Below are 11,442 nucleotides of genomic sequence, written 5' to 3'. Positions count from 1 at the left end.
ATATATATGTAAATGACCTACAGAATTATAGGCATTTATAATGTGGTTTAAGGTCAGTGTTTGTTATATCTGCTTAAATTCTGAAGCATCTACAAAAGGAATAATCTGAAGGTTCGATTCAAAAGAGACCAAAATCATCTGAAACAATGATGGAGAGACACAACAAACACAAAATGTGGGAGCGAGGATAATTCTCATATAACTCCTAGATAAATTGACAATTTTGTTGTTTGCCATAAATTATTGCAGCACAATAAGCAACGAACTACAAGTTGGATGGAAAAAGGCTAAATAAATGCAAATAACCCAATGCATTACTGGTATCTTGAATTGAGCATTAAAAGACTTACTATATCAGCATCAGTCATCAAGTCAAAGATAATGCCACTTAAACGTCCTGAAGGAATTGCCTGCTCCATAATCAGGTCCACATCCATGCTGGAAGTTCAACTATCAGCAACCAATAAATAGATCAGTTGGAGTTGCTAGCACGAGGAGATTTGAGCACACAAAATATATAGAGTAAGCCACCAAAAGGCATACTTGTTTAGAGAAAACAAAAAATTGATGAATTTTCCTCTCTTTGAATCTGAATGAAAATGTTAACAGAAAATTTGAAGTACCAAATAATCGATACAAATTCTACAAGATCAATGAACACCTTTCAAGCCTAAGCAAAGAAGACATTCTAAATAAAAAAATATAGTAGGTTAAATAAGAAATCCATGTAAATTTAATAAACGATCAAAAATAAGAACCCAGTTGTGATAAACAAGAGACACGAAGCAGTTATACGGCTACTCATTTATGAACCTGACAATGGTGAACCTCAGTGATTATTTTCAAGAATTCACAATTAAAATTTGTAATATCATAAAAGTCATCAAACACACATAAAAATACTTTCAGACAATCATTCCGCGCACCTTGTGTCTGATGTTATCAATGGTCATTGATCAAATTAACTTCCACATGGAAGATATCACCGATAACGATGAATCTATCGCTGTCTCTTTCATACACACTAAGACAAAAAAATGTTAAACAGATTAAACCATTTTTGTCGGCTCTTTCTTATGCATTAAAAAGCAAAAAAGAATGATTTCAGTAAGATGCTAAAGCAAGAGCACCGGGTCTCCATCAGAAAAAATCACGAGCCATGCCGTCAAAGATTACTGGACAACGACGATCAAGGTTGATACGAGTAATCTCACCGTAGAATCTTTCTACGGTCAAGGAACAAACCTTTTCGAACGAAAAAGACCGTGACCATGAAAGTGTCGGAAAAAACAAATCCTTCTAATCTTTTTCAGTATTAGGCGTAGGCGAAGACGAAGAAGACCAATACTTAGAAACACAGACGAGAGAAGAGATATTACGACGCAAAATCTTTGTTTGGTCCGCTGCCGGAAGAAGGCGTTCCCCACGCTCGCGGCGGCCTGCGATCGGCAAGACAGCGGAGCAGAGAGAAGCGGAGAGTAGGCGAAAGGGCTGGCAAAGGCCGTAAAAAAGGATGAAGGAACTAAAAAGCGCTTCGCCAAAGTTTATTTGCGTCGGGGTTCAGTAAGAATAATGTCCCATTAAGAACTAAAAAGCGAAAGCGGCACTATACCGACCGATCGCATCTAAAGATGGGAAAAAAAAGCCCTAAATAAAGACTAAATTAGTATCACAAACACACGACGTTGATCTCGGACGACGCCTCGTCTCCCCTCCGGGACCCGCAACCGGGGACTTGGGGTCCACTTCTGCTGTCCAATTGCGGCACGCTCGCTCGGATACGAGGAGCTGGAACGGGTACGGGTAATATTCTTGATGTGCTGTCCCCGTGCAGTAATACATCAACCACTATTGGTCGCTGCGGTGGGGTCGGGCGACAGTATCCACAGCACGTGTTATAGCACCGCCATAGTTTTGTTTCCACTTGAGTTTAATTAATAATAATCAAAGTAAAATAAACTGATTTAATTAAAAAAACTCTTTCTTTTATTTTCTATATCAACAAAAAATATATTTTTTTTTTCTTAAAAAAACTAATGTTGGTTTTTTGCCAAAAGGCATCCCTTAAATTTTTTTTTTCTCAAAAGTATTTCTCTTGATAAAAATTATTCTTTGTCTCTGTCAATCATCTTTGATCATCATCATTATCGACTATCGTTACCTTCACACGCTCTTTTTCTAATTATCAGTAATATCGTCTCTTGGTATATTTTTATTTCTTAAACATATATAAATAGTGACTTTACGATCGATTATGCATCTTATGAAAGCCACAACAACTCCATCCAATATAATTTGAATTATTCGTTTGATTTAAAGAAATATTTTTTATATTATTTTATTTCAAGATGGATATTCATAGCACTCTAAAATAAAAGATTTCATCTTTCTCCTTCTTAAATATAAGTTTCATCACATATATGTTATGTCATTATGATAATAGTATTATTATTATTATTATTTATCATATTTTTATCAGTTAAACTAGATGATATCTTTGTCGCTCATAATATTTTTTTTCAAAATTAAACACTATCAATCTCAAAATTTATGATTTTTATCAACAAATTACTCTAATTAAAACTTAAATTAAAAAATCCTTACAAAAAATATTAATATTTAAAATATAGTGATATGATTTGCAGCTTCAAATATCATTGCGCTAGTAATCAATTGAGAAAAAAAATAGCTACAATAATTTTTAACTCTATTCGACTTAATATGATGCATATTAATGGAAAATACTCACCTTTTGTTTGGCACTATTCCATAGCAATTACATCGATAAGATTGATAGGAAGCCTTAACATTGCTGAGCGTTAAATTAAGATGTCTCAGACATGCATCGTAACTTTCACCTCACACTGTATCGATTCGCGTGAGCATGTATTTTGCATGTGACTCCATGTTTTTAAGTTGCCACGAAAACAAGTGATGACATGCCCAATTAATTTGATATAGATATACGAAAATGACTAAAAGAGAAAAAAAAATTGGCACCAATAGTGATGGTATATGGATCATGTCAACAGTCATATTAACCCCAAAAAATCCGAATCATTATTTATGCATCGACTATTATTTTCGAATATATATATATATATATATATATATATATATATATATATATATATATATAATTGCACAACTTGTCCGGTTCAGACATGGAATCCGATTCTTATAGTGGGACCCAATAGGCCAATCCTATGGCCCCGCGAGCCGGTCCCCGTGGTGTGGCTTCTGGGCATTATGACTATTTTGGACAGGCCCACTGCGCTTAGCCCTGGAGATCCGGGGTGGTTCACCTGGTAATTAATGCACAAATCCATGGGCCAATGCCCTTTAACGTCGCGTCGTCTTCAACATTTCTGTTGCCACCGGGCCCCAGTGGCTCCTCCATTCACTAAGCTGGTAGGGACGCGATGTTGGCAAGCAGGGTAGGGGACGTAGACGAAGACGGTACTCCCCACGCGTTCGCTCGTGGTTTTGCGCCGGATTATAATAATTCGTTACTAACAAAGTCGACCCACGAGCCTCTCCGCTACCACTTTGGCAATCACTAACGGTAAGGCCCACAACGGAATGCACACGTCACCCTCCTGAGTTCGCCGCAGCGTAGTGTGCGTCGACGGACGATAAAGAGTGATAAGAGGAGGTGGTGGGGAGGACAGCCATTCGAAGCCTCTTGGTTCCTCCTGAGTCTCTCCGCTTCCTCCTTCGAGCAGTTCTCCGGAGACAAGATCTTCGATGGGAGTTCTTTTTCGTCCGATCATGGTGTTCTTGCTCCTCGTGTAACGATCATTCAGTTGAATCGCGTGCCGGTTCGAGCTGGGAAATGGATCGCTGTTGGCTTCTGGTGATTGTTTCAATTGGATGGATCTTTGGAGCTATTGATGCCAGCGAGGGCGACGCTGATCCGCTTTACAGGTGGGTTTGTCTCCCTAATTGAAAATGGTTTGGTAGATGTTGTGTTTGTCCGCAGCATTGGTGAGGTTATTGTTTAATTTGGGCCGGTAATTGGGAAATTTGGAAAAATAAAAGGGTTTATTTTTTTAGTTAAGAAAATTGACTATTAGCGCTTTCAGGTTTTAAAAGATTTTGAGCTTCGGATGTCTGTTAGTTGTTCTTGGTGTCTGCTTATCTTTAGCTTGTCGGCCCGTAGAGCCTGTATCGTTGATAAGCAGTGTTGGTCAGAGACTCTCTAACAACCGTAATGAAGTTCTTGGTTGGATCTACTGGAAAGATGAACGTTCTACTCCAGAAACAAATTCAACCTTTAATTCCAAAGCATGTAGTGATCAGGGCTGTAAAAGGTTTTGCTATTCCTGCTCTAATGTTGGAAATATTAATGTTGTTTTTATAAGGATCATCTATCTCTTGGTGGCCCTATTGGAGAAGTCTAAAAGAAAAAAATAATAGTTTTTCCTAATTCCATTCAAGACTTGTTTTTTTTTCCCTGGAAGGTATAGGATAATTGGCTGAGCAACACTAATTAGTTCATTGGTAGCAGCGCAGGGTCGGAGATTGGCATTGTGTTGCCCTGAGTCACAAAAATTTGATGTCACTCGAGATATGGGTCCTGTTGGTTGGCTTCATGTTGATCTAAAATTTTAATAGAAGACTGCCATGACATTTCTATATGAAGGAAATGAACCTTTATCCCTGTACTGCACATCTGAGCAGGAAAAGAATATTATTCATACAGTTATTGTTATTTTTTGGGTGTACGCTTCTCTAGTGTGGGTCACCAAAACTGGCATGGGCAATCACTATGAATTTAGATCTTACTTACTAATTAGTCAACAAAAGAGATACATAAGAAATAAAAAGCTGCAAACTGCTTTATGCACGTGTAGCATATGACCACAGTTTTTGTATTAGCGTGGAAAGAAATTGCTGAATAAGCTATATGTTTCAATAATATCTTGCTTTGCTAAACATCTTTTCTTGTATTGTTAGTTTGAATTGATTGTATACTGCCTTATTTTAATATTAATTTTCTCTCTGAATGATGTCAAAGATAATTCCCTTCTACTGAAACAATTTAGACAGTGCTGCTACCTAATAGTTAACCATTAAGGTTTTATTCAGAGCTGCTTTGTAGCCCAATATACCTTGGAAAGGATTGGATGCAATTTCCAGCTGATGATGCAGCCTAATCTCATTAGTATTGAATTTGACTAGCATTAATTCAACTGTGTCTAATTGAGTTTAGGTTGTGCAACTTGTCTCCTTTAGGCACTTATTGCAGAATATTATCATATTCTTTTGTTGCTTCTAAGAAAGCTAAAGAAAAATATATTTGAAGTACTTTTGAGTCAAAAGTGGTGCAACTAATAATTAACGATGGACATTATTTTTGGAGTTAGTCTAGAAGTTCCTTGGGTGAAAACACTTCTCGAGATGGTGGAAGCTGACTAAGAGTCCATGACCACATGATGAAAATGGTCATCAGGGAACCTTCAACAAGTTGGTAATGGCACAATTCACAATGAGGCTCAGGGTTGGGAAAGAGGGGAAGAAAGACAAGATCACATAAAATGATAGGTCAATCGTCATAAGCCCTTATTTACGGAAAGGAAGTAATGGGATTTTTTTGGACTTGACATTATTTAGCTGCGTAGTTATTAAACCTGATCTCTAATTAAACTTCAAAAGGTAAAAAGGATCAAACCATGGTTCAAAAACTTTTACAAGAAAAAGTCAATTAGCACCAAGCTTGTTCAATTTTCATTCATACCATTTGTTTTGAATTATATGATGCTACCATAATTTTTCTCCTCTGTGATCTGGGTGACCGAGGAAATACCCATTTTTCTTTCAAGGGTAGGGTTATGTATATTGGCCCTCTTCAAAGTCCATGTTGGCAGAGTATGATCCACTAGGTCCCCTTTTGTTTTCTCTTTTGAATTGTAGGCTTTTCCTGTTCATATCACTTGATACTAAGTTGATGAGATCTAACATTTTATGTGATGGTCTTGAGTAGAAAGTCTTTAATTATGATTTTGCTAGTGATTACTTTGATGATAAGGACAATGGCAATAATAACACTAATGATACAAATGATGAAAACAATTGCAGTAACAGAATATGAAAATTGTACTCAATGCTGTTGTTTTTGTCATAGAAGACAACAATAAAGTCTTTGAGAAATGAATGCAATATTGATTTTTTAATTACTAATGAAACTAATTTGAGAAATAAATGCTGATAAAGGGGACTAACATAGTACCTAGGTAAAATGGGAAGAATGTTGGCAAATTGGGTGGAGCAGAGAGACTATAATGCACAGAGGAGAACAAATTTCCAACAAGTTTTATTTGTTAATTTTATTATATTAAACAAGAAAGTAGGATATGCCAACTCTGGAACCACTTTAGAAAATTGGTTGACAAATAATACTAATGATGTTGTAACCATGCCAAAAAATTGTGTTCTAATTCTGTGGAGAACCATGGATATCAGTTGTTGGGTGTTGGTGTATAAAATATAAATCATCGAAAACACAATCCTTTGAAAGAGTCTTAAGCGTCTTGTTTCTTGACATTAATCATCAGTTACTTGGTCACCAATAAGGTGAATAGATCGTTCCTACAGAGATGCAATTTTAGTTATTGACATGAATACACGTTGTAGTTGCTGATGATACTTTTCGCTTAGGTTATTCTAGATGTAGATATCATCTTATTGTGCCAGCTGGCACATCTCATGCTGACATGATGCCAGCAATAATGCCCCTCCCACATCCCCAGAAATCCAGGTTGTCAATGATGAACAACTGAAATCCACAGGAAGCTCCATTTTAGGTAACAAGGCATTCATTTGAAGCTGAGCCAAATGGGTTCAAAATTAACATATCTCCTGTTAAAATGGCCTACTATTGCCAATGGACGTTGACTGGCATAGTGTCTAATCTATTGAGTTTCTTCAAATCTTTGACCATTTTATGTTTTCACATGGTTGCATATATGAATGCTTAAAAATGTTGAAAGAGCTTGGACTTGATTCTTTGCCTTTCATGTTTTAGATGTAGTCTTTTCTGATATCACTTTCTGATTAAACATATGAGAAAATAAGATTCTATTTTGATTCTTGACTTTTTGACATTTCTTTATTTCAGAGAATGTATCGAACAATGTGAAAAGAAAGGATCTGTTGGAGCCAGCTCAATTCAGCACTGCCAGTTTCTGTCTGACGGTGTACTTGTTGACAGTCCGTGGTATATGCAAGAGCCACTATATGTTCAGTGGAAACAGTGGAATTGTAGGAGCGACTGTCAATACTTTTGTATGATGCAACAAGAAAAAGAAAGGGAGGCACTTGGTCTCAAACCTGTTAAGTATCATGGTAAATGGCCCTTTAAGCGATCTTCTGTGCTTCAGGTGAGTCGTTCGTTCAATGCTGAATTGAATTCCATCCATCGAAGTGCAACTGATGTTACAAATCTTTTTTTTCTGTCTTTTTCATGGCTTGTCTGTAACAAGTTGAATGCTGTTTCTTTTCAGGAGCCTGTTTCTGCTATCCTCTCTGCATTAACTCTTGTCGTCCAGTTTAATGGATGGTTGTCTTTTTTCCTTCTAGCATATTACAAGCTGCCCCTTAGGCCCCACAGTGGGAAAACATACTATGAGTTCACTTGCTTGTGGCATATATATGGGCTATTATCCATGAATGCCTGGTTCTGGGGTGCCATATTTCATACTCGGTATGTGTATCATGTTTTCCCCCCATTGTCTTGATAAAAACAAAATAATAGGATCCCTGTATCATTGTTTTGTTGTTGACTGCTTTTGGTTCATCTTTTCTGCAGAGGTTTTGATTTGACAGAGAAGCTGGATTATTCATCATCCGTGGCTTTACTTGGGTTCTCCCTCATTCTGGCTGTACTGCGAACATTTAATGTGAAGAATGAGGCTTCAAGAGTAATGGTTGCTGCCCCCCTGTTGGCCTTTCTGACGACACATATCCTATATCTCAACTTCTATGAACTGGACTACGGTGAGTGCTCATCTGTTACTCGATACTCTTCTATAGTTGCAATAACAACAATAGTAGACGTATGGAGAAAATTCCTGTGAGATTCCTGAAGATGGTTTGCTACTTTTTCTTGTACATGTAGGCCTCCAGAACCTGTTTCTCTAATTATTTATAATTTTTGTGCTTTTTGAGATCGTCAAGTTCCTTGGTGCAATATGGCCAGTATCAAAGTGATTCCTGTTATCATTACTTACAAGTGGTTCTTCAGAAATCTTCTGCCGCAAATTGGGATGCAAACTTTAGTTTTCCATGCAGAGACTTGATAACTTTGACTGCTAGATCCGATAGACAGCTTGTTCATCATAAATTTATTAGGTGGGAATAGCCTGAAACTGGCACTACCTGTTCTGCAGGTCTTAACGTGAAAGTTTGCATCACCATGGGCATTGCTCAGGTGCTCTTCTGGGCAGTCTGGGCCGGGATAACTCATCATCCATCGCGCTTCAAGATATGGGCTGTTGTCGTTGGTGGTGCCATGGCTATTCTTCTGGAGCTGTATGACTTTCCACCTTACAAGGGTTACGTCGATTCCCATGCGCTGTGGCATGCCACCAACATCCCTCTTGCATATCTTTGGTGGAGCTTCGTCTACGAAGATGCCAAGTTCCGGACATCAACTATCACGAAGAAATCTAGGTAAGAGTTAGCAAAGAGCTTACGAAACCCATTGCCCTTTCTTGACCGATTGAGATGTAATTGCTCTTTTAATTGTCTTTTTCTATATCGTTTTGTTGATAGGTGAAGAATGTTCTATTTTTTTTCCCTTTGCTTTTCAGTTTTCATTCTTCCTTCGGGTTGATGTCCAAAAAATTCCTTTGAGAAACTCTTGTGGCATTGTACTGTACTTGGCCCTTATCGATGGCGACATATATTCTTTTGATGTCCATCATTTCTTGGTGGAATTTGTGACCCATTCCACGGCAAATCCCAGCGGCATTTCATTCATTATGCACAGAAGAAATCCAATTACAGGCTTCCAAGTGGACCAAAGCTGCGATAGCGTTGATTTAATCCAACGCCTCCGCAAGCGAGGATGCACAAAAACAAGAAAAGGGAGGAAGAGAGTTCTTTGTCACTTATTGTCCAGATTGGTTGTACGGGGGACACGATCTTTAATAATGGAATGACGTGGATCGCACCGCTAACAAAAACTGCCGACGACCGCAGTATCGGAGGCAGCCGTCTCCTCTGGACCGTTCCCACGAGCGGAGTTCAATGGATCGCATCCCGAGTGGGCCCCGACGAACGCAATGGCGGCGCCTTTGGATGATGCTTCCCCCTCGTACCACAGCACAGCAGAACCTAATTAACATGACAGAGGACATGCCGACTTCTCACACGTGTCACAGAGCCGACATGGAGTCACCCTCTCTCTCCTCACACCATTCGTCCAACACTGTTGAGATAAAGTTAGGGAGCAGTTGATGTATATGTACACGAAGTGGAGTTCTGTTTAGTGCAGTATAATGCTGTGGATCCTGTTGATAGTGCGATGGTGGGACCTCTGGTTTTCACCAATGAAGGGCTGCCACCTCACCTGCTTTTTTTCTTTTATTTTGTCTTGAACCTTATCTCAGTGTAGATGTGACAAATAATAAGCCATATAGATGGTAATATTTCTCAGTAAAGTAACCCTCAAAACAGCCCTAACTATGCATTGCTCGGTAAACAAAGACTATTTGAACTCTTCCCCTGCTTCCCTCCCCTCCGCCGCTATTTGAATGAGTTCCTCTTCAAACGGACCTCATCAGATTTATTACCCCTAATTTAGAGCAGAGGCGCTACAGTGGCCACCATTTTCCGGCCACGAAGCAATCATTTGTCTATAATGTACAGTATTTTCCCATCAGGTCTCAGACGGCATAGCTCCACAGGGGAACAATGCCGTAGCTGTCGTCCTCGTAGTCCATCGGAGGCGGCGGTGGATCGATCAACAAACCTTCTGCCATGTCCAGGTACCCCTGCATTCCGAAGTTGAGGCCGTCCTCCACGAAGAAGGCATCGTCGGCTGCCGCCCACGCCGTCGCCATCTGCTCCTGCATTTGCTTGGGCGTCTCGGAAGACGGCCGTGGCAGGAAGGCCTCGGCGACGCGGGCCGCCGCCTTGCGGATGTCGGCGGGGCTGGATGACTCCGGCACGGGGAGCCGCCACGGGGAGTCGGCGAAGTTGAGGCAGGCGGAGCGGCCGCGCAGGGCCATGGCGGCCACGTCGTGCGCCCGGGCGGCCATCTCGGCGGTGGGGAAGGTGCCCAGCCAGATCCTGGACTTCTTGTTGGGCTCCCGCACCTCGCACACCCACTTGTCCCCGTTGCGCCGGCGTACCCCCTTGTACACCGGGTGCCGCGTCTCCCGGAACTTGGTGCGCCCCGCCCGCCTCTTGGGCGGCGCCGATGACACCGTCGCGTAGGATACCTCCTCGTCCGACGCCGCCGCCGCCGCCGCCGCCCCCGCCGACCTCCGGGCCAACGGCGAGTCCAACGAGTCGCTGCTGAAGCTATCCATTCCCACCTTCTTCTTCGTTTGCTGCCGCTGCTGTTGTGAGGAGTGTGTTTGACGGGTACGAGGGAGGGTTGAGCGAGCGGTATAAAATGGGGGCGGGAAAGACCGGGCGTCGCTGTCGTACGCGGCACACGGAGTGCCAGGTTGGGCGAGCAGGGGATCCAGCTTTGGAGTCTAGAGTGTGGGTTAGACTCGTTCTCCTTTCCTTTTGTCTGGCTGGCTTTGGAGTCTAGAGGTTGGGCCAAATCCGACCTCGTCGAGACTTGTCTTGATCATTAATGTCGATCACGTTCGGACTTGGACCTGCGGACTGGGACTCGCCTGCCGCCGTTTGGCTGCATCCGAAGTTCCTTCTTGTTCCCTAGCCTGACCTGACCTGCACACAGAGACCTGTCGACTGAAACAGGACTCCCCGTCACGGAACAGTACGGTGTTCACAGTGGACTGGAATCGGCTGCATAAAACAGGAACCCGGAAACCGGAAACCGGAAACCGGAAACCGCAGCCAGATTCAGCCTTATCCAAACGAGAGGCGTCATCGTGCCATCTGCAGCTCGTACGCCATAAATATCTGTCACGTGCGGTTATCCACTCCTTCGTGGCGCCAATAGCTGGGGTCCCTCCGACTTTCGGTGAAACGCATAGGAAGCATGTGTTTTACGCTTACGTACGGCAGATTCTACGCCTCAGCCGCTAAGTTGAGCCAAACATCGGCAACAACGCTTCATTTTGCTCGAGCCAACGATCTATGTTCACGGAAGGCGGATTAATTAAAGAATTTTTATAATTAAATTTTTTTAATATTTTTTTATTATTTTATATTTAAAAAAATTATATTAATGTTATTATAGTTATAAAAGTGAAATATCTATATCAATTTACCTTGAGGTTATTGATTTTATCAATA

At 41.0% G+C, this 11,442-nt stretch overlaps 3 protein-coding genes across 6 annotated transcripts in view; 1 reads left to right on the top strand and 2 right to left on the bottom strand.

Moving 5' to 3' along the window:
- LOC103993205 (DNA-directed RNA polymerase IV subunit 1) overlaps positions 1-1,551 on the bottom strand; it is a 31,847-nt gene extending 30,296 nt beyond the window's left edge. Inside the window, exons 1-3 of one of the 4 annotated variants that reach the window (XM_065078837.1) lie at positions 1,380-1,550; positions 927-1,024; positions 351-450 (exon numbers count right to left, since the gene is read on the bottom strand). In XM_065078837.1, the coding sequence (XP_064934909.1) occupies positions 351-437 (87 nt within the window). In that variant the 5' untranslated portion in view covers positions 438-450; positions 927-1,024; positions 1,380-1,550. Of the gene's footprint in view, positions 1-350; positions 451-926; positions 1,025-1,379 lie in introns of all 4 variants that reach the window. The other 3 variants (XM_065078839.1, XM_065078838.1, XM_009413174.3) reach the window with 3 other exon arrangements.
- Positions 1,552-3,582: 2,031 nt separating this feature from the next.
- On the top strand, positions 3,583-8,921 carry LOC135587431 (uncharacterized). The gene is made up of 5 exons (XM_065078833.1): positions 3,583-3,927; positions 7,121-7,382; positions 7,506-7,705; positions 7,811-7,998; positions 8,391-8,921. Exons 1-5 carry the CDS (start codon positions 3,836-3,838, stop codon positions 8,675-8,677), a joined length of 1,029 nt encoding a protein of 342 aa, XP_064934905.1. The 5' UTR covers positions 3,583-3,835; the 3' UTR covers positions 8,678-8,921.
- Positions 8,922-9,556: 635 nt separating this feature from the next.
- On the bottom strand, positions 9,557-10,607 carry LOC135587432 (dehydration-responsive element-binding protein 1G-like). Its single transcript, XM_065078836.1, has one exon. The coding sequence runs from the start codon at positions 10,536-10,538 to the stop codon at positions 9,891-9,893; it is 648 nt and encodes a 215-aa protein (XP_064934908.1). The 5' UTR covers positions 10,539-10,607; the 3' UTR covers positions 9,557-9,890.
- Positions 10,608-11,442: the final 835 nt, after the last annotated feature.

The sequence above is a fragment of the Musa acuminata genome, chromosome BXJ1-8 (assembly GCF_036884655.1).
Source record: "Musa acuminata AAA Group cultivar baxijiao chromosome BXJ1-8, Cavendish_Baxijiao_AAA, whole genome shotgun sequence".
Lineage (NCBI taxonomy): Eukaryota > Viridiplantae > Streptophyta > Magnoliopsida > Zingiberales > Musaceae > Musa > Musa acuminata.
The sequence above is the reverse complement of the archived record's forward strand: the minus strand, read 5'-3'. Positions and strand labels throughout refer to the sequence as shown.